Source organism: Phyllobates terribilis, unplaced genomic scaffold (genome assembly GCF_046119375.1).
Source record: "Phyllobates terribilis strain yellow unplaced genomic scaffold, ASM4611937v1 Scaffold_1__5_contigs__length_1240528914, whole genome shotgun sequence".
NCBI classification, from domain to species: Eukaryota; Metazoa; Chordata; class Amphibia; order Anura; family Dendrobatidae; genus Phyllobates; species Phyllobates terribilis.
In genome coordinates, this window is record NW_027362761.1 from 1040682751 (window position 1) to 1040702774 (window position 20024).

A 20024-nucleotide genomic window follows, 5' to 3' on the forward strand; every position below is an offset into this window, starting at 1 on the left:
GTAACTGGAGCGGAAGTCACAGCGACTCACCAACGCCTGCGCAGAAGATCCCTGCGTACACTGCCCATAGAAGTGAGGAAGAGGTACGTATTGTGCAGGGAGCAGGCGCGGGATTACGGCGCCTGACTGCATGCCACAGGGTAGTGTGATGTGCAGGGGAGGGGGGAGGTATTATAATGAAGAGAGGAGGCAGGGATTTCTTACAGACCCCCTACACCCTGGGGCCTGGAAGAAATCATTAGCATACAGCTATAAAATAAGATTTCTGAACAACATGACACTAATATGAGAAATACAGGTAGGACTAGTTTAACATTTCTATCACCTGTATGCCCATATTAGTAGGTCATATACGTCCCAGGAGGTGACAGATTCCTTTTAAGAATGAATGTGCACATGATTGATAACCGTTCCTTTCACACAGGCTCTTCAGAGCCCCGTTTTTCAGTTTCAATCTGCAAATTAACCCTTACCCCATGTTTTCCACACTTTCAAAAATGATATTTCATGAAATTTTGTGGGCTTATTTGTCTTCTCTGTTTGTGACACGTGTATCTCCCTATCCACAGCCCTATTCCTTCCCCTCTCTGTATTTGGTCGCAATCATGTTTCCTTAGTCGTCCTGTCCCTGCAGCTGAAAAACACCCCCATAGCATGATGCTGCCACCACCATGTTTCACTGTTGGGATTATATTGGGCAGGTGATGAGCAGTGCCTGGTTTTCTCCACACATACCGCTTAGAATTATCACCAAAAAGTTCTATCTTCATCTCATCAGACCAGAGAATCTTATTTCTCATAGTCTGAGAGTCCTTTATGTGTTTTTGAGCAAACTCTATGCGGGCGTTCATATGTCTTGCACTGAGGAGAGGCTTCTGTTGGGTCACTCTGCCATAAAGGCCCAACTGGTGGAGGGCTGCAGTGATAGTTGACTTTGTGGAACTTTCTCCCATCTCCCTACTGCATCTCTGGAGCTCAGCCACAGTGATCTTGGGGTTCTTCTTTACCACTCTCACCAAGGCTCTTCTCCCACGATTGCTCAGTTTGGCTGGACAGCCAGGTCTAGGAAGACTTCTGGTGGTCCCAAACTTCTTCCATTTAAGGATTCCTTTGAGCTCATGATTCTCATTTGGTCTGACATGCACTGTGAGCTGTGAGGTCTTATATAGACAGGTGTGTACCTTTCCAAATCAAGTCCTATCAGTTTAATTAAGCACAGGAGGACTCCAATGAAGTAGAACCATCTCAAGGAGGATCACAAGGAAATGGACAGCATGTGACTTAAATATGAGTGTCTGAGCAAAGGGTCTTAATACTTATGACCATGTGACATTTCAGTTTTTCTTTTTTTATAAATTTGCAAAAATTTCTATATGTCTGTTTTTTTCAGTCAAGATGGGGTGCAGAGTGTACTTTAATGAGAAAAAAAATGAACTTTTTAGAATTTACCAAATGGCTGCAATGAAACAAAGAGTGAAAAATTTAAAGGGGTCTGAATACTTTCTGTACCCACTGTATTATCTAACATCTCTGTAACTTATGCAACTCTCTATTTTATTTTCCTTTTCCTGCCCTTTTTTCTTTTGTTTAAATACTCAAATTCTAGTACTAATGTTGGAATTCTCTGGCTCAGCACAGCAGACCCCCTTCCATTCAGGTTCAGTTTATCTGCAGAATACAGATTGCACCACACTGAAAAGTCAACCTGTGGTCTAGGAACCCAAATCTTTTTGATGTGCATCAATACTTAAGCCATGAATTTAACTCCTCAAGTTCCCACTGTCTCTGCTGTATTCGGCATGGCACAGCCAGTAATCCAGAGAATACTACCCTGGAGGTCCTTCCCTTAAGCTTACAGCCTAATTGTTTAAAATTATTCTTAAGGATCCTCTAAATACCACCTTCAGTGGCTTGCAAAAGTATTCACCACCTTTGGCTTTTTACCTATTTTTTTACATTACAACCTGTGTTTAAATACTTTTGTAATCTGATTTGTGTGTGCATCAGCACTAAATAGTCTAAGTTGGTGAAGTCAAGCAAGAAAAATATAGGCAAAAATTAAATTTATTTAAATAAATAAATATTGACATGTCCATATGTACTCACCCCTTTTGCTATGAAGCCCCTAAAAATTTCTGGTGCAAGCAATTATCCTCATAAGTCGCATGCCTAGAGAAAGGAAGTACACTTGTGTGCAAGCTGTCTGAAAAGCCACAGAGGCTGCCAGACAATTAACCAAGAGGCACCACCAACCAAACAACACCAAGAAGTCCAATGAGATCTCTAAACAAGTCAGGGACAAAGTTGTTGAGAAGTACAAATCAGGGTTGGGTTATAAAAAAATAAGCCAATCTCTGATGACGCCCTAGAGCACCATCAAATCCAACAACATCAAATGGAAAAAACATGGTACCACAACAAACCTGCCAGGAGAGTACTGCCCACCAAAACTCTCAGCCCGGGCATGGAGGGCATTAGTCACAGAGGCAGCACAGAGACCAAAGGTAACCCTGAAGGAGCTGCAGAGTTCCCAAACAGAGACTGGAGTATCTGTCCATACGGCCACAATAAGCCGTACACTCCAAAATGGAACTTTTTAGGAACCAAGGTAAATGCTGTGTCTGGTGCCAAATCAACACAGCTCACCACCCCAAGAACACTAGCCCCACAGTGAAATATGGTGGTGTCAGTGGCATACTGTGGGGATGTTATTTAGCAGCAGGGTCAGGTAAAATGGTTTGAGTCAAGGGGAAGATGGATGCTGTGAAATACAGGGATATTCTTGAACAAATCCTGTTTCAGTCTGTCAGTGATTTGAGACTGGGATGGAAATTCACCTTCCAACATGATGATGACCCAAAGCATACTGCTAAAGCAACACTGTAAATGTTTTGGAATAGCCTAGTCATAGGCAGATTATAATGAGGGCAATCTGGACTACCGCCCAGGGCCCGAGGCTCCGGGGGGGGGGGGGGGGGCCATGACCAGATTGCCTTCATTACAATGTTTTATGCGCCGCCTCCGTGCCGCCAATGCGGCACACATATCCCAGCAACTTCACGCAGGAGCAGCAGACTGGGCCGGGGAAGCCCTTGGCCACTCACCCAGCAGCTCCTTGGCCGCTCCCCAAGCCCGGGGAGCTCTTGGCCGCTCCCCCAGCAGTTATGCACAGATAGCAGGCATGGCCCTGTGCTCGGCCGTGTCTGCTGAAATGACGTCATGCAGTGTGCGCCCAGCCTGCACTGCTGCGTGCTTACTATTGGAGACAAGCCAGGGGATGGGGACCGGAGACAAGCCAGGGGATGGTGAGTGGCTACTTCCCAATGTACATCCTGTGTGTCTGTGTGCATGTATGATTGTGTTTATGTATGTGTGATATGTCTGTGTATTTTTCTGCATGTCTTCAAATATCTTTAGGCCTGTATGTGTCTTTGTATATATCTGTATATGTGTCTGTGTGTGTACATTTCTGCGACCCATGTATGTGCACGTCTGCTTGTATATACATGACTACTTGTTCGACTGCATGTGCATGATTTTGTGTGCGTGCCTGCTTGTGTCTGACTGTATGTGTGACTGCGTGTGTGTACTGTACCCCGGGAACTATGTGTGGCCCCATACTGTAGCCCGGGAGCTCCGTGCAGCCCCGTCTTGTAGCCCGGGAGCTCCGTGCGGCCCCATACTGTAGCCCGGGAGCTATGTGGGGCTTTGTATCGTATCTAGGGAGCTACGTGGGGACTCATACCATATCTAGGGAGCTATGTGGGGACTCGTACCGTATCTAGGGAGCTATGTGGGGACTCGTACCATATCTAGGGAGCTATGTGGGGACTCGTACCGTATTTAGGGAGCTATGTGGGGGCTTGTACCGTATCTAGGGAGCTATGTGGGGCTTTGTACCATATCTAGGCATCTATGTGGGGACTCGTACCGTATATAGAGAGCTATGTGGGGTTTATTCTGTATATAGGGGGATTATGTGGGGGCTCATATTGTATGTAGGGGGCTCATTCTGTAAATAGTGGGATGTCAGCATACTTAATTGTGCTCAATATTAAGTCATACAATTAATTATAATTTATATGTTAATATTAATATTGTACAGAATTTTAATTCAGGGCGGCCTCCACAACTGTCATGGTCTCTCATGTGGCCCCTTGGGAAAATTGATCTCCCACTCCTGCTCTATTTTGTTTAGTGCTATGTTATGCATAGCGCTGCACACAAGGGAAAAATTTGCGGTGCACGCATAGCGCGCCGCTTTCTGTCTTTTTCTGTCTACAGATATGCACCAAAGCACCTGTGTGTTGCTCACATGACCTATCACATGATTTATCAAAGGGGATCATGTGACATGTCACGTGATACATCAGGTACCGGGGGGCCCCACGCCTTCTAAACTGCCCGGGGCACTTGCTACTCTTAATCCACCCCTGGGCCTAGGTAAAACACAGAGCTTAATCCAATTGAGAATCTATGGTCAGACTTGAAGATTTCTGTTCACCAGAGGAAACCATCTAACTTGAAGGAGCTGGAGCAGTTTTGCCATGAGCAATGGGCAAAAATCCCAATGGCAATATGTGGAAGCTCATAGAGACTTATCCAGAGCAACTTACAGCTGTAATTGCTGCAAAAGGAGGCTCTACAAAGTACTGACTTTAGAGAGGTGAATAGTTATGCACACTGAAGTTTTCAGTGATTTTGTCCTATTTGTTGTTTGCGTCATAATAAAAAGAAAAACAAATGTTCACAGTCGTAGGCATGTTCTTTACATGAACTGATGCAAAGCATGAAAACAGTGAAATGCCAGGTTGTGAGGTAGCAAAACATGAAGAATTCCAAGGGTGGGTGAATACTTTCCACTGTATTTTGTCATGGGTTCCCACGTGGACCATGGCACACAGGTTATACTTCAAGCTCCCCAGTAATTTATCAGCCATTTTCACACACATGCTGAACCCTGGCAGAGGGAGCCAGCAAACCATTCGGTTGTGGTAGTCTTGATGACAAATTATTTTTTCCGTCTTCCCGATTGTAGAATTATCTATAACCATCAACTGTGGTTGACACCACTACATCTGACACTTCTGTAGGGCTTAGGCTTGCATGAAGCTGCTCGGCAATGTATCCCCATACCATGAAAGTCCAGGATCACAGTTTTTGTGCCAATGTTTATGCCAGAGGATGCTGGACTTAGTAAAGCATTGGTGACTTTTATGTACTATGCACCTCAGCACTTGAGGACCCTGCATTATAACTTTAATTTGTCTGAAACTTTATGGCTGAGTTGCTGTGGTTCCTAAGTGCTTCCACTTTTCAGAAATATCACTCACAGTTTATTTTGGAATATTTCTGAGGAAAGAAATTTTATGTACTTCCTTGTTACAATGATGGCATCCTTCTAAAGTACCGTGCTCAAATTCAATGAGCTCTTTAGAAGGACCCAGAAATTGAACTGAATGAAAAAGCTGAATCCAATAATTAAGTCTATACAGTGTATGTCACAGGCACAGAACATTGAATCATATCTTTTTAGTATAATCACTAGCACACATTATTACACAAAATCTAGACTGTACATCCAGAGATGGCATTTTGGCAACTCTGAACACACAAGTAGCATTTAATAAAAGATTGGCACACAACTTTTTTAATTTTGTGAATAATTAAAAAAACACCGTGTCGCAAACCTTTTCTTTTGTATTTGTGAATTACATCATAATATACTCAAGATACACCTCTTCATTTTTGGAAGTTGTATCACTATTACTAGTCATGAAATCTTTTGGGAAATAGAATGTATCATAGAGAATTCATTAATGATTAAGAAGTGGCTATGAAGTACCTTTTCTCCTAACCTGTTTACTTATTTCCTCCCACACTGTATATCTTTCTTATTATTTCTTAACAAATTACTACAATTTAGGAACACCAGGTTATCTAAGGGAACCTTTAGTAAATTTACTCAATTGCTTGAGCAATAATGACCAGGACAGTGACATGGGCCAGAGCATAGGTCTTATTAGCTTAGTAAACATAGCAAAATCCAATCGGTGATTACAGACTAGTGGGCAGCCTTATAAAGGACAACTCGATGGAAATACCTCACTATAGTCTTCACTCTACCAAAGCCAAAATGAAGCTGAGAGCAACACTTGTAACCTTGTTGCTCTGCCTTGCGAGCACCGCATGGGTATGGCATTTTTATTTACCTAATTATCCAATATGTCTATTATATAATATCTTAATATCTGCAATGTAACATTGATACTACCGTTACTAAACAGTCTGCTTGCATTTTAGCATTAAGGGGGTATGCCAAATGCCATAAGCGTATACAAGTCATCTATGCAATATCTTTAATTTACTTTTTATTTCTGGTCTCAAAAACAGCTAATTAAAATGGAAAAAAAAACAAAATTCTGTATCCTCAACAGTCACCTTCTTATGTCTAAAAGCCACTGCGGAAATGCAAAAGTTGGTCACACTTCTATAGATAGCCGTCAGGCTTATCTTCGGATTTCCAGGACACATATAGGATACATCTAAAGTTGGCACATTATGCATATGTATATTTAGACAAAAGAAAAAGCTTAAGCACAACTTGTGAATGGTGACCACAGAATTTTTAGTGTAATCAGTGGCCATAATTATTGCTGGTTCCCAGCTAAATTGTCTTGCATTTTTGCACTAGTTCTTGCTGACCTTAAACCTTCTTATGTGATGGAAATGTTTATGGAAATTAAGAGTTTTATTTCACATAGATAAGCTCTTAAATTCCATATATGCTGCATTTTGAACAGATATTTTAATACGTTTTTAAGATAGGGTATGTTGACTTGCTGCAAGTTTATTACTGACATTCATGTGGTTGTTCTTAATGGAATTTGTAGATACTCGTTCACAAACCACAGAAACGTATAGAACTGATTATCAACTCTATTTTTGCAACAAACCTGCTACATGTTAACCTTAAAGATCCAATAGAGAAATTTTTAGTCAGTTTTCACTTAAACAAACTTAAACAGTTTTCACTTAAACATTGATGCCCTATCCATAGGATAAGGCATCAATGTATGATCGTCCGGGGTCCCTCACGCGGCACCCCCGCCGATCAGCTTTTATCGGTGCCGGCGGCCGCGAGCCAGAAGTACTCACCTGTGGGGCTGCACCGTCAAGTGGTAGTGGCCGCCAGGGTGTACTGCACATCTGCCTCCTAGCTTTTATTAGCACCGATAAAAGCTGATCGGCGGGGGTGCCGCGTCAGGGACCCCGGCCAATCATACATTGATGCCCTATCCTATGGATACGGCATCAATGTAAAAGTAGTGAACAACCCCTTTAAGTAGTTACATATTTGCTTCATGTACCATAATTATTAATAGTTTGATTTGATCAAGAACCTGGTCTATACAGATACGTATTATACTCTGCAAATCTGTTAGCAATCTTGTTTTCATGCTTGGACAGAATATGTGGTAACTTACCTCATTGTGTTCAAGTGTAGATGAATTCTTTGATATATTATAGGCTTTAGTTTATTTCTTAGAACTTTCATTGATTTCTTCAGAGAAAATCATATCCTGATCGCTATGTCAATATATCAATTTTTTTTTCTTTGGAACAGTCAGATGAGGCCTTTGAGGAATCAGGTGCAACCGGCCGTGGCCCCAGAATTGTGGAGCAGAAAGCTGATACTGGATGCAAGCAAGAAACCAACTGGCAAGTCTGTGCAGATGATGACTGGGTAAGGACTGCTGAAAATACCATTGCTATATTAGATATTACTATTCTTAGCCCATATTACCCTTTATAAAAAGGAACCTGTCACCCTGCAAAAGCTGTCCAATCTGCAGACACCATATTAAAGAGCGGGGGCAGCTGAGCAGATTGATATATAATCTTGTGAGAGAAGATTCAGTGTAACCTGTGTTTTATTCACATTTAATCTTCGGCTCTTTCTGAGATATTTGGTCCAGTGGGCGGTCCTATCAGTGACTGACAGCTTTCTTTATCTAAGTATGCATACAGAGATAGCTGTCAGTCACTGATAACTCCGCCCACTGGACCTAAGATCCCAGAAAGAGCAGAGGATTAAAGGATGAAAACTCAGGTTATACTGAATCTTTTCTCCCAAAACTATATATCAATCTGCTCAGCTCCCCCTGATCTATAACACTGTGCCTGCAGATTGGGCGGCATTTTTATAGTGTCAGGTTCCGTACTTCTATTACTGAAAATTACAATTCTTAGGGTTTTACTTTGGGTTACAGGTGGGATACCCACTAATTTAAACTTCTCATTTGTAGGCAAGTTAGCAAAAAAGATTATTATCATTACTATTGTTGAAATGTTTTACATATTTGATTTGTGTGAAGTAAAGGAAGCAGAACTCACCATGGGGACTTATAGGGTGCAGCTGTTAGTTCTGCTTCACTTACTTCACACAAATCGGCTCTAGATAGGAGATCTGTAGACATGTTACAACTTACTTTTTGGTAGGGTTTTCGCTGCAGAAATAATGAGTAAATAAAGGTTTAATCTGAAATACTTCTCCAATTGCTAGCTAAAATAATCACAGCTTTTTGCAGTAAGCCACTCACAGACTCCTCCTCACTGCTCGACAGACGGCGGTAGTGGACTCTTGGTTGGATGCTACAGTACTTTGATCCCTGCAGGACAAACAGGTGGGATTGTGGATGTCTTACTGCTGAGACTCTAGAGTAGTGTTCCCCAACTTCAGTCCTTAAGAGCCACCAACAGGTCATGTTTTCAGGATTTCCTTAGTATTACTCAATAATAATGATGATTCCATCTCTTGTGCAATACTGAGGAAGTCCTGAAAACATGATCTGTTGGTGACTCTTGAGGACTGGAGTTGGGGAACATTGCTCTAGAGCAGTGTTTCCCAAACCCTGTCCTCATGGACCCCCACAGGTCATGTTTTAAGGATCTCCTTAGTATTGCACAGGTGAGAAAATTCCTGATGCCTTGATGATACTTCAATCACCTGTGTAAAACTAAGGAGATCCTGAAAACATGACCTGTGGGGGGCTGTGAGGATGGGGTTTGGGAAACACTGCTCTAGAGCAAGCACTTTAACCTTAAGCACCACCGAGATAGCGCTTGCAAGTATGGTATTTGCCAGATTCGAACGCTAGTCTCCTTAAAGAGCTCCTGTCGTCAGGTCAAAAGTTATCGGTTTTTGCTTTAATTTTGTTCCTGCTGCTCCCAAGATTATTCAGTTTTTTTCTTTTTTTTTCTTTATTTATTTTTCATCATGATTTTAGAGATGTTTTTTTCTTATATAGTGACAATTTGTATGATCCTTACTAAGGGGGCGTGGCGCACAGGGCAATTAGACAAAGATGCCAAAATACACTCCCCTGAGAATCCTCTGAGTGACACCCCTTTTGTAAAGACCATAAAAATAGCACTAAATAAAAAGGGCCATATTTATGAAGCCATATGGCAGATTAAAAAGAGGAATACTCAGGGAAGAAGAGAACATTAATCAAGCACAAAAACTGACCACGTTTGACCTGGTGACAGGTCCTCTTTAATTTTGTTCTAGTAAAAGTTATGTTATATTACGTCTACAGATCTCCTATCTTGAGCCTTAGCAGTTTTGCAGGATCAAAACTGCTGACAGACTCCCTTTAAATGTACACAGTTTGTGCTAGAATACTGGAATAAAACTCTCTCAAATGAATGTCTCATAATTTTTGCACAGTGCAAATGTTGTGTCTTTTGACATTTTTTGGCTAGTTCTGGCAACTTTTTGAAAAGTGGGAAGAGCTTAGTGACAGTGTGTGGTTGAGCTTAGCCAACAAATTTAGCAGAATTTATGCTACAAAAGTAACACATACTAAAGTACACTTTTGATGCTGGTGCACGTCAGCTGAAAGATGCGTCATATTAATTAAGAGGTGAACGAATCTTAATAAATTTGGCACATCTTCCCCCAGTGCATCCTGCCTTGAGACAGTGTGTAAAAAGAAAATTAAAATATAACTACAGACTGTGATATGATTGTAGTACTAAATGGCACTAATATCTGGGCAATGTATGCTAAGATTATGCCAATATATGGTACTGTTATAGGCTGTTATATTAAAGAAGTTGTCCAATACTTTAGATTACCCCCCCAATGTATCCCCCCGGGGTCCCTAAGGATTTTTGTAATTAGCTTACGTTGCAGATACTGCCTGTGAGCGGCGCTATCCTTGGCTGCATCACATGACCCCGCGCTGACGTCATGACAAATGAGGCGTGACTCAGCGCTGGGGTCCCCGCGGTGGCTGCTGGGTTGTGGGCGGGGTTACCTCCGTGTCACACCCAGCATCCACTGTGCACTTTCCCAATGAATGGGGAGAGGCAGAGCGTGCGGTGGATGCCGAGTGGAACCACCTGGAACGCAGAAGACTAATACCGGGGGTCACGTGACGCCTGTGAGCAGCCAGTGATAGCGCCACTCACAGGCAGTATCTGCAACGTAGGCTAATTACGTTGCAGCAGGGCCGCACAGCCCTCCATGTGCTCGCCAGAAGTAGCCTGACTGCCATTAGGGGAGGTAATCTAAAGTACTGGACAACCCCTTTAATCATTTATACCTGTGGACATTTGGTGTTGGAATCTACCTGGCCATGAATATCTAATAACTGTATATGGATTGTACAATATATTTGGAGAGGTGTTCTTACAACTTTGTATTATCCCATGACTACGAAGGGTAGTTTAAAGGAAACCTGTGATGTGAAAAAATACTATTAATCTGCAAATATGGGGCTACTCTAAAACTGCCCGGCCATCACACTGAAAGCCCAACTAATGGGAGGAAATTAACTTTATTGCTCCCATCAGCCTAGGGGTTTTGGTCATATAGGCACAGCCGATGTGGCTTCAGTCACTGCTCAGTACATAGTGAGCGGCGGCTGTAACCACGTAGAGCCAGTGATCAGTCAGTGCAGGGACATGGTGTACAGTCGCCGGCAGATTTAGAACGCTATTAATCTGCAGATTAGCCCTACATCTGCAGGTTAATAGCATTTATTGACATGACAGGTTCCCTTTAAAGTTGCATGTATGGACATGCAAACTTAAAGGGAACCAACAGGAAATCTCCTTAACTGAACTAACTGCCTCCCAGCCAGGAACCTCAACATGTCTTGAGAATTCCCCAAAGAGGAAACCTAATTGTTAATTTATTAAACTGGTAATATCACCTTTACAATGTTAAAAGAGTATTCCTAGGTCACATTATAGCCACAAGATTTGCCATATTCTCTTGATGGATGAGAGGCCCGTAGGTGGGACCCACATGTTGCGATAATGGGGCCACTTTGAGCTGCCAAGAATATGTAGAAGTGGTCATATGTGTTCTTTACGTAATTTTAAAATTAACATCAAAGAGAATGGAGAAAGATGTATAAATGTGACTACCTTACCGTTGAACTTGGGTTGAGACAGTCCTCCCCCTCTAACCCCTTCAGTGGTGGGTCCTGTACCTCTCAGACACTATCTGAGATGGGAAAACTCCTCTAACGAAATTCTCAAACTTTGGCCATTCGAGGTTCTTTGATGATTGGACTGGGACATGTTGGTAAATATAAATTAAATCTAGTAGGAGGGAGAAAGTTCTAAAAATGAGAATATTATTGGTAATTACTGTACTAGATAAATTGATAGCCAGACACTTGTTCTGTCACAGAACTGCTTATATGAATTTGCACAATTTTGAAATTACAATGTAGGATATTAGTAAGATACAAGTATAATGGATTATATTTTAAGCTGTTTTCCTGTAAGTAACTTGGAAATATCTGTCTGAGATCATGATATAGCACATAATGACTGATATGTACCCAGTTTCTGATTTTGATTTAGAGAGTGTAATTGAGCTGTCATTTGTCATCCATGTACTCACAGAATATTCAGTCTTTCTCATTTCTCCTGTTCATACAGCTTACAAATAGCCTGCTTGTTAGGTTTTGTTCACTTACATCATGACATCTATTCCATTCTATTCTATTCTTATAAATTCTGGATGAGATAGATGTGATGCATATATACATTTTTTTCAGAAACAATGATTGAGTTGAGGGACCCATAGGAAGTACTGTACTAGTACTGACGGACTGTTAATGGATCTGTCTGGTTTCCATATATTTTTACAGGGAAAATAGTGCAGTTTGCTACTCTCCTCTGGCCAACAAATGAATATATATATATATATACACTGCTCAAAAAAATAAAGGGAACACTCAAATAACACATTCTAGATCTGAATGAATGAAATATTCTCATTGAATACTTTGTTCTGTACAAAGTTGAATGTGCTGACAACAAAATCACACAAAAATCATCAATGGAAATCAAATTTATTAACCAATGGAGGCCTGGATTTGGAGTCACCCCCAAAATTAAAGTGGAAAAACACACTACAGGCTGATCCAACTTTGATGTAATGTCTTAAAACAAGTCAAAATGAGGCTCAGTATTGTGTGTGGCCTCCATGTGCCTGTATGACCTCCCTACAATGCCTGGGCATGCTCCTGATGAGGTTGCGGATGGTCTCCTGTGGGATCTCCTCCAGGATGGCACATCAATGCGAGCTGTGGCAAGAAGGATGGCTGTGTTTGTCAGCGTAGTGTCCAGAGGCTGGAGGCGCTACCAGGAAAAAGGCCAGTACACCAGGAGACGTGGAGGGGGCCATAGGAGGGCAACAACCCAGCAGCAGGACCGCTACCTCCACCTTTGTGCAAGGAGGAACAAGAGGAGCACTGCCAGAGCCCTGCAAAATGACCTCCAGCAGGCCACAAATGTGCATGTGTCTGCACAAACGATTAGAAACCGACTCCATGAAGGTGATATGAGGGCCCAACATCCACAGATGGGGGTTGTGCTCACAGCCCAACACCGTGCAGGACGCTTGGCATTTGTCACAGAACACCAGGATTGGCAAAGTCGCCACTGGTGCCCGGTGCTCTTCACTGCTTTGCACACTCTTGGCATTCTCTTGATGAGCTTCAAGAGGTAGTCATCGGAAATGGTTTTCCAACAATCTTGAAGGAGTTCCCAGAGATGCTTAGCACTTGTTGGCCCTTTTGCCTTCACTCTGCGGTCCAGCTCACCCCAAACCATCTCGATTTGGTTCAGGTCTGGTGACTGTGGAGGCCAGGTCATCTGGCATAGCACCCCATCACTCTCGTTCTTGGTCAAATAGCCCTTACACAGCCTGGAGGTGTGTTTGGGGTCATTGTCCTGTTGAAAAATAAATGATGGTCCAACTAAACGCAAACCGGATGGAATAGCATGCCGCTGCATGATGCTGTGGTAGTTCAGTATGCCTTCAATTTTGAATAAAATCCCAACAATGTCACCAGCAAAGCACCCCCACACCATCACACCTCCTCCTCCATGCTTCATGGTGGGAACCAGGCATGTAGAGTCCATCCGTTCACCTTTTCTGCGTCGCACAAAGACACGGTGGTTGGAACCAAAGATCTCAAATTTGGACTCATCAGACCAAAGCACAGATTTCCACTGGTCTAATGTCCATTCCTTGTGTTCTTTAGCCCAAACAAGTTTCTTCTGCTTGTTGCCTGTCCTTAGCAGTGGTTTCCTAGCAGCTATTTTACCATGAAGGCCTGCTGCACAAAGTCTCCTCTTAACAGTTGTTGAAGAGATGCGTCTGCTGCTAGAACTCTGTGTGGCATTGACCTGGTCTCTAATCTGAGCTGCTGTTAACCTGGGATTTCTGAGGCTGGTGACTCGGATAAACTTATCCTCAGAAGCAGAGGTGACTCTTGGTCTTCCTTTCCTGGGGCGGTCCTCATGTGAGCCAGTTTCTTTGTAGCGCTTGATGGTTTTTGCAACTGCACTTGGGGACACTTTCAAAGTTTTCCCAATTTTTCGCACTGACTGACCTTCATTTCTTAAAGTAATGATGGCCACTCGTTTTTCTTTATTTAGCTGCTTTTTTCTTGCCATAATACAAATTCTAACAGTCTATTCAGTTGGACTATCAGCTGTGTATCCACCAGACTTCTGCACAACACAACTGATGGTCCCAACCCTATTTATAAGGCAAGAAATCCCACTTATCAAACCGGACAGGGCACACCTGTGACGTGAAAACCATTTCCGGTGAATACCTCTGGTGGCACTGTTGGGGATTTATTCAAAATTGAAGGCATACTGAACCAGCATGGCTACCACAGCATCTTGCAGCGGCATGCTATTCCATCCGGTTTGCGTTTAGTTGCACCATCATTTATTTTTCAACAGGACAATGACCCCAAACACACCTCCAGGCTGTGTAAGGGCTATTTGACCAAGAAGGAGAGTGATGGGGTGCTACGCCAGATGACCTGGCCTCCACAGTCACCAGACCTGAACTCAATCGAGATGGTTTGGGGTGAGCTGGACCGCAGAGTGAAGGCAAAAGGGCCAACAAGTGCTAAGCATCTCTGGGAACTCCTTCAAGATTGTTGGAAGACCATTTCCGGTGACTACCTCTTGAAGCTCATCAAGAGAATGCCAAGAGTGTGCAAAGCAGTCATCAAAGCAAAAGGTGGCTACTTTGAAGAACCTAGAATATAAGACATATTTTCAGTTATTTCACACTTTTTTGTTAAGTATATAATTCCACATGTGTTAATTCATAGTTTTGATGCCTTCAGTGTGAATGTACAATTTTCATAGTCATGAAAATACAGAAAAATCTTTAAATGAGAAGGTGTGTCCAAACTTTTGGTCTGTACTGTATATATAAAATCTCCTTTCAATAGTGTTTTTTATAATAATAGAATAAAGTAGATGACACTGTTAATATGTTCATTAATGCAGTTTTTCATGTCTGCAGGGTCCCAAGTGTCCTTCTGGATGCAGAGTTCAAGGTTTATCTGACAAGACTGACAAAGAATTTAGCAACAGGATTGATGCAATTAAGAAAAAGTTAAAGGATGGTGAAACCAGTTATGACTCTATTGACATCAGAACCAAGGAAACATATAAACTAATCAAGGACAAGCTTGTCGCAGCCCAACGTAAGTGTAAATGAGTTTTATTCATCTGCGTCCATGTTATTAAACTCGGACCAAATATTGGCAGAAGAAAGGAGAAAACATTGTCCCTTTAATGGCATCCAAAACTGTCTTTATAAAAGTATAGAAGAGGGCATGCTATTAAAATAAATTTGTATCAATAAGATAACCTTAAAGAGAACCTGTCAGCAGGATTTTACTAAGTAAAGTACAGCCAGGGCCATATTGATGCTGTCATACTTATTAAGATGATACCTCAGGTGGAGAAATCCGTTTTGTAGATTTTCTTTAATTTTTGTTTGAAGTTCCTTCTGTATTCATATCTTTGTGCATTGGGGCGGGTGTGTGGGCGGGACTGTGGGTAAGTGTCTTAAGTATAGGATCAGATAGAGTGGACAGCAGTGTGAGCAGCCTTTTATTACCTCAACACACTTGGTATATCCAGTATTAGATCAGTAAGACAGAGTGGACAGCAGTGTGAGCAGCTTCTTCTTACCTCAGCACTCCTGGTATCTCCAATATTAGATCAGAGAGGGTAGACCACAGTGTGAGCAGACTCTTATGACCTCAGGACCCCTGGTATTGCCAATCTTAGATCAGATAGGCAAGTTGGATGGCAGTGTGAGCAGCCTCTTATCACCTCAGCACCTCTGGTATCTTAAAGAAGTTGTCCACTACCTTCACATTGATGCCCTATCCACAGGATAGGGCATCAATGTATGATCGGATGAGGGCATCAATGTCAAAGTAGTGGACAGCCCCTTTAAGTATAGGATCAGATAGAGTGGACAGCAGTGTGATTAGCCTTTTATTACCTCAGCACGCTTGGTATCACCAGTATTGGATCAGTAAGACAGGGTGGACAGCAGTATGAGCGGTCTCTTCTTACCTCAGCACTTCTGGCATCTCCAGTATTAGATAAGAAAGACATGGTGGACTGCAGTGTGAGCAGCCTCTTTTTACCTCAGCACACCTGGTATCACAGTATAAGATCAGAATAACCACAGGTAGCACTTCTTCCTACACATGAAGGGAGGTGGCGGAGCTTCCTACTGCACATGCTCACAGGTTCCTGTCCTAACATTCTAGTACAGGTTTCTATCATTGTAATAAGGCAGCTGATGTTTTAATTCGTTGGTGATTACCTCTCTAGAGGTGAATTTCTAATTAAAAGTATTTATGAATTTATTTATAGTTACATTTACTTTAGTTATTTTTTTTTCTATTTCTGGAGAACCCCTTTAAAGAGACTGGTGCAGATGGATTAATGCTGTCTTAAATTTAGACAGTTTAAAATAAGACTAAATTAATAAAACTAACTAAGACTAGTGTTTTGTATGCCAGTTTTAATAAAGTGATTATGATGAATTTGCTCCTTGTGAGTGTAGGTCAGAGGCAGCAGGTTATGGTTTAGTGGATTGAGGAATAAACTGTGATGAATTTATCATGCCTCATCCCGCCCGAGCTTCGTCCGCTTTTCAAGAAGTTGGTGGAGCTGGCCCGTACTGACGTAAAAACATCAACAGTCTCAAAAGTTTTGCACAACTTCTGGCAAAAGCTGCTTGATGAATCAGGCCCTAAATGTGCGAAGTTGATCAGAGTGACTCACAATTTATTATCAATTTTGTGTATCTTTAAACACTTCTCTTAAACTTTGGTTGGCTTACCTTAGACGAATAGTTTTAGAAAGAACTGTTGTCAATTGTGAAATTAAAAGAAACAAATACCAGTTTGTGCCGTCTCTGTCTACCTCCTTATCTGTACTATTCTGCAGCTATTTTCATTAGTAAAAAGTGTCATTGTGTTAGCACTTTATGTGCTCAAATGTTCAGTATAAGTATTATAAGTGTTCAATAGTTCAATAATTTCACAACAATTTAGTTTTATATAGTTTTGTTTAGTATAGTTGCTCACTTTGCTCGTGCTTTCCATTATAGCACTAAGGATATTTACACGCAGTTTTTTCATGTAGTTATCAGCATGTATTCCATACACAAAACTGAGTGAAAACCACCTACAAAATTTCCATTCATTGATTGCATTGATAAATTCGCCAGTCGCCACCTCAAAAAGTGACATTTCGGGTAGCCACAAGCCGATTAGCCACACTGAATGTGACTAATCTGCCCGCGGACCTGAGAAAGGTCAGTCTGTAAATCTACTACGTACATGCAAGGGTCTTGGATTTCTAGCATGGATTCCACTGTAAATACGTGTCAGAGTTTGCCAAATTGGAAAAACTCTGTGAACCTGTCTAAAGGCATTTAGGAGCTACACCTTCATACATAGTTTTAAAATCAGTAAAATATACTATCGAGAGCTGTGTTAGGATGTCCACCTCTGAAATAAATGATTATGCATTTTTGTATTATCTCTAGAAAGTGATGGCTCTTATAACCAAGTATCTGACAGCCTTCGGCAGAAAATTGACATTTTGAAAGTAAAGGTTTCCAGGCAGATAGAAAGAATCAAGTTGTTGCAGAAAAGCATCAGAGATCAGGTGGTGGAAATGAAACGCCTTGAGGTACGCAACTAATAATTCACAGAATTAGGAATACCAGCCTTATCCTCTGTGGTATGTTTCAGCTAACGTGATCCTTTAACGTTATCTTATTCTTTTCAGGTCGATATTGATATTAAACTTCGTTCTTGCAAAGGATCATGTGCAAAGGGGGTTGACTTCCATGTGGATGCTGAGAGCTATGAAAACATACAGAAGCAACTCTTGCAGGCGGAATCCACTGATCTAAGACCAAACATAAATCCTCTTCCTGTCCTCAAAATGAGACCTATGAAAGAATCTACAGTTGATTCCAACTACAAAGCTCTGGCTCATGAAAAAGAAAAGTATCCAATTTTCTCCGATATTGGTCAATATGAATTTATACTAGAAGGGAAAACTAAAGAGGTAACTGGGCAGCCAGTATCTGTCATTAATGTCCAGGGTGGTGTGAAACAACCTTCCAAAACAACTGAATTTGTTATCTATGGGGATAAAACTGCACAACCTAGTAAATCTGTGACTTCAGAAAGCCAAGTTATTTCCTGCACTAAATCAATTCAAAAGAAAATTATTAAGGGACCTACTGGAACTAAGGAAGAAATTAGCGAAGTAATTAGTGGTGGAGAAGAGTGTGAAAAATTAGAAAAGCTTAAAGCAGAAGGGCAGGGTGAGCTGGGTTCTGATGGCTCATATACCATCCGATTTCAAGGGGGTAAAGATTCAGGAAGTGTACTTCCAAGCTGGGAAGACTTTATTAGTGGTAAGACTGTGAATACAGATAGTCTTGTTAGTGGTGGCTCAACCTCAAAAATTCAAGGTTCTTTCAATGTTGGAGAAGATGAATTTGATGATTTTAGTCATATAGACCTTGGCTCTCCAAGTTTTACACCTGTGAAAACCCAGAGCTCATCATCCAAGACAGTATACAGCAGCAGTAGCAGCACAAAGGATGGCTACCAGGCAAGCAAACAAGTAAAGAGTGGGCCGGTATTTGAAGATCTTGGCCCGATCCTGCATGATAACAGTGAGGAAGACACGCCTGATTTTGGGGCCCGCAGTGTGCAAACAGGAGTGAAATTGACGGGAGATTACACTGGGACAGGTAAATCTAAGTGATAGACAGTGCTAGGATTAATATTAAGCTGGGAAAACACATAATTCAGCATTAAAACTACCAGGATGCTTAGGAGGGAGAAAATATAAAATCTGTAATTATTACCCATTTTTGTTAGGAAACAGGACAGAGATTACATTTTATTGGACATGGCATAATTGGGATTTTTTCAGTAAAAGTCTACTAAGCATCATCTATTTTTTGGCTTGAACATAGCACATAATAGTTATATGGTCCGCTATTTAGGAAGTGTTTGACCATTACAGACATTATCATCAAATAGTCTTAGAAGTAAGATGCCATGTACGATAGTTATGAAACATGTAAAAACATTCACATACTTTTACTCATTTATGTCCACCCGCCAAAGTCAGGGAAAAATGTAAGCTACAGTATATACTAACAATAGCATGACAATGTGCATCAATAATTAAAATAATAAAAAGAGGTAAACAAGATAAAATGCATTTCTTTTTAGACTGTGCTGATATCCTCCAGAAACACAGTTCTGGTGCCAAAAGTGGCATTTTCAAAATCAGGCCAGATGGATCCAATAAAGAGCTGTCAGTGTTTTGCGACCAAGATACCCAATTAGGAGGATGGGTCTTGATTCAACAAAGGGAAGATGGATCTGTGAATTTTAACAGAACCTGGCAAGACTACAAGAATGGATTTGGATCTGTGGACGCAAATGGGAAAGGAGAACTATGGTTGGGAAATGAATACATCCATCTCTTGAGTAAAAAAGAGACAGTTTTGAGAATTGAACTAGAAGACTGGTCTGGGAATGAGGTCCATGCAGAATACAGTTTCCATCTAGGATCCGAATCAGAGGGCTATGCTCTCGATGTCCATGATTATGAAGGATCTGCAGGAGATGCCTTGGTAGAAGGCTCTAAAGATGACAGTATACATACTTCTCATGCCAACATGAAGTTTAGTACATATGATAGGGATAGTGATAAATGGGAGGAGAACTGTGCAGAAATGTATGGAGGAGGGTGGTGGTATAACAACTGCCAGGCAGCCAATCTTAATGGGGTTTACTATAGTGGAGGTCAGTATGATCCAAGAAATAATGTCTATGAGATCGAAAATGGGATTGTTTGGGTATTGTTCAAACCAACAGATTATTCTCTGAAAACTGTCAAAATTAAAATTCGGCCTGTTGAGACTGCATAAAAATATCTGATTATATCCTACTGCACTCCCATAAGCCCAATTGTATTATGTGTTGTTTTTTTTTATTATTCCTGGCTTAATGTATAACGACTGTAACTGAAAAGAAGACTAAATCGTTCACTTTCATTAACTCTTTGTTGCGTTTTTTATTTGTTCTTATGCAAAATGATACTATTTG

At 41.4% G+C, this 20024-nt stretch overlaps 1 protein-coding gene across 1 annotated transcript; it reads left to right on the forward strand.

Annotated features, from left to right (window-relative positions):
* Nucleotides 1–6035: 6035 nt before the first annotated feature.
* FGA (fibrinogen alpha chain) lies at nt 6036–19976 on the forward strand. Its single transcript, XM_073645158.1, has 6 exons — nt 6036–6193; nt 7628–7747; nt 14867–15050; nt 17426–17571; nt 17671–18652; nt 19143–19976. Exons 1-6 carry the CDS (start codon nt 6095–6097, stop codon nt 19844–19846), a joined length of 2235 nt encoding a protein of 744 aa, XP_073501259.1. The 5' UTR covers nt 6036–6094; the 3' UTR covers nt 19847–19976.
* Nucleotides 19977–20024: the final 48 nt, after the last annotated feature.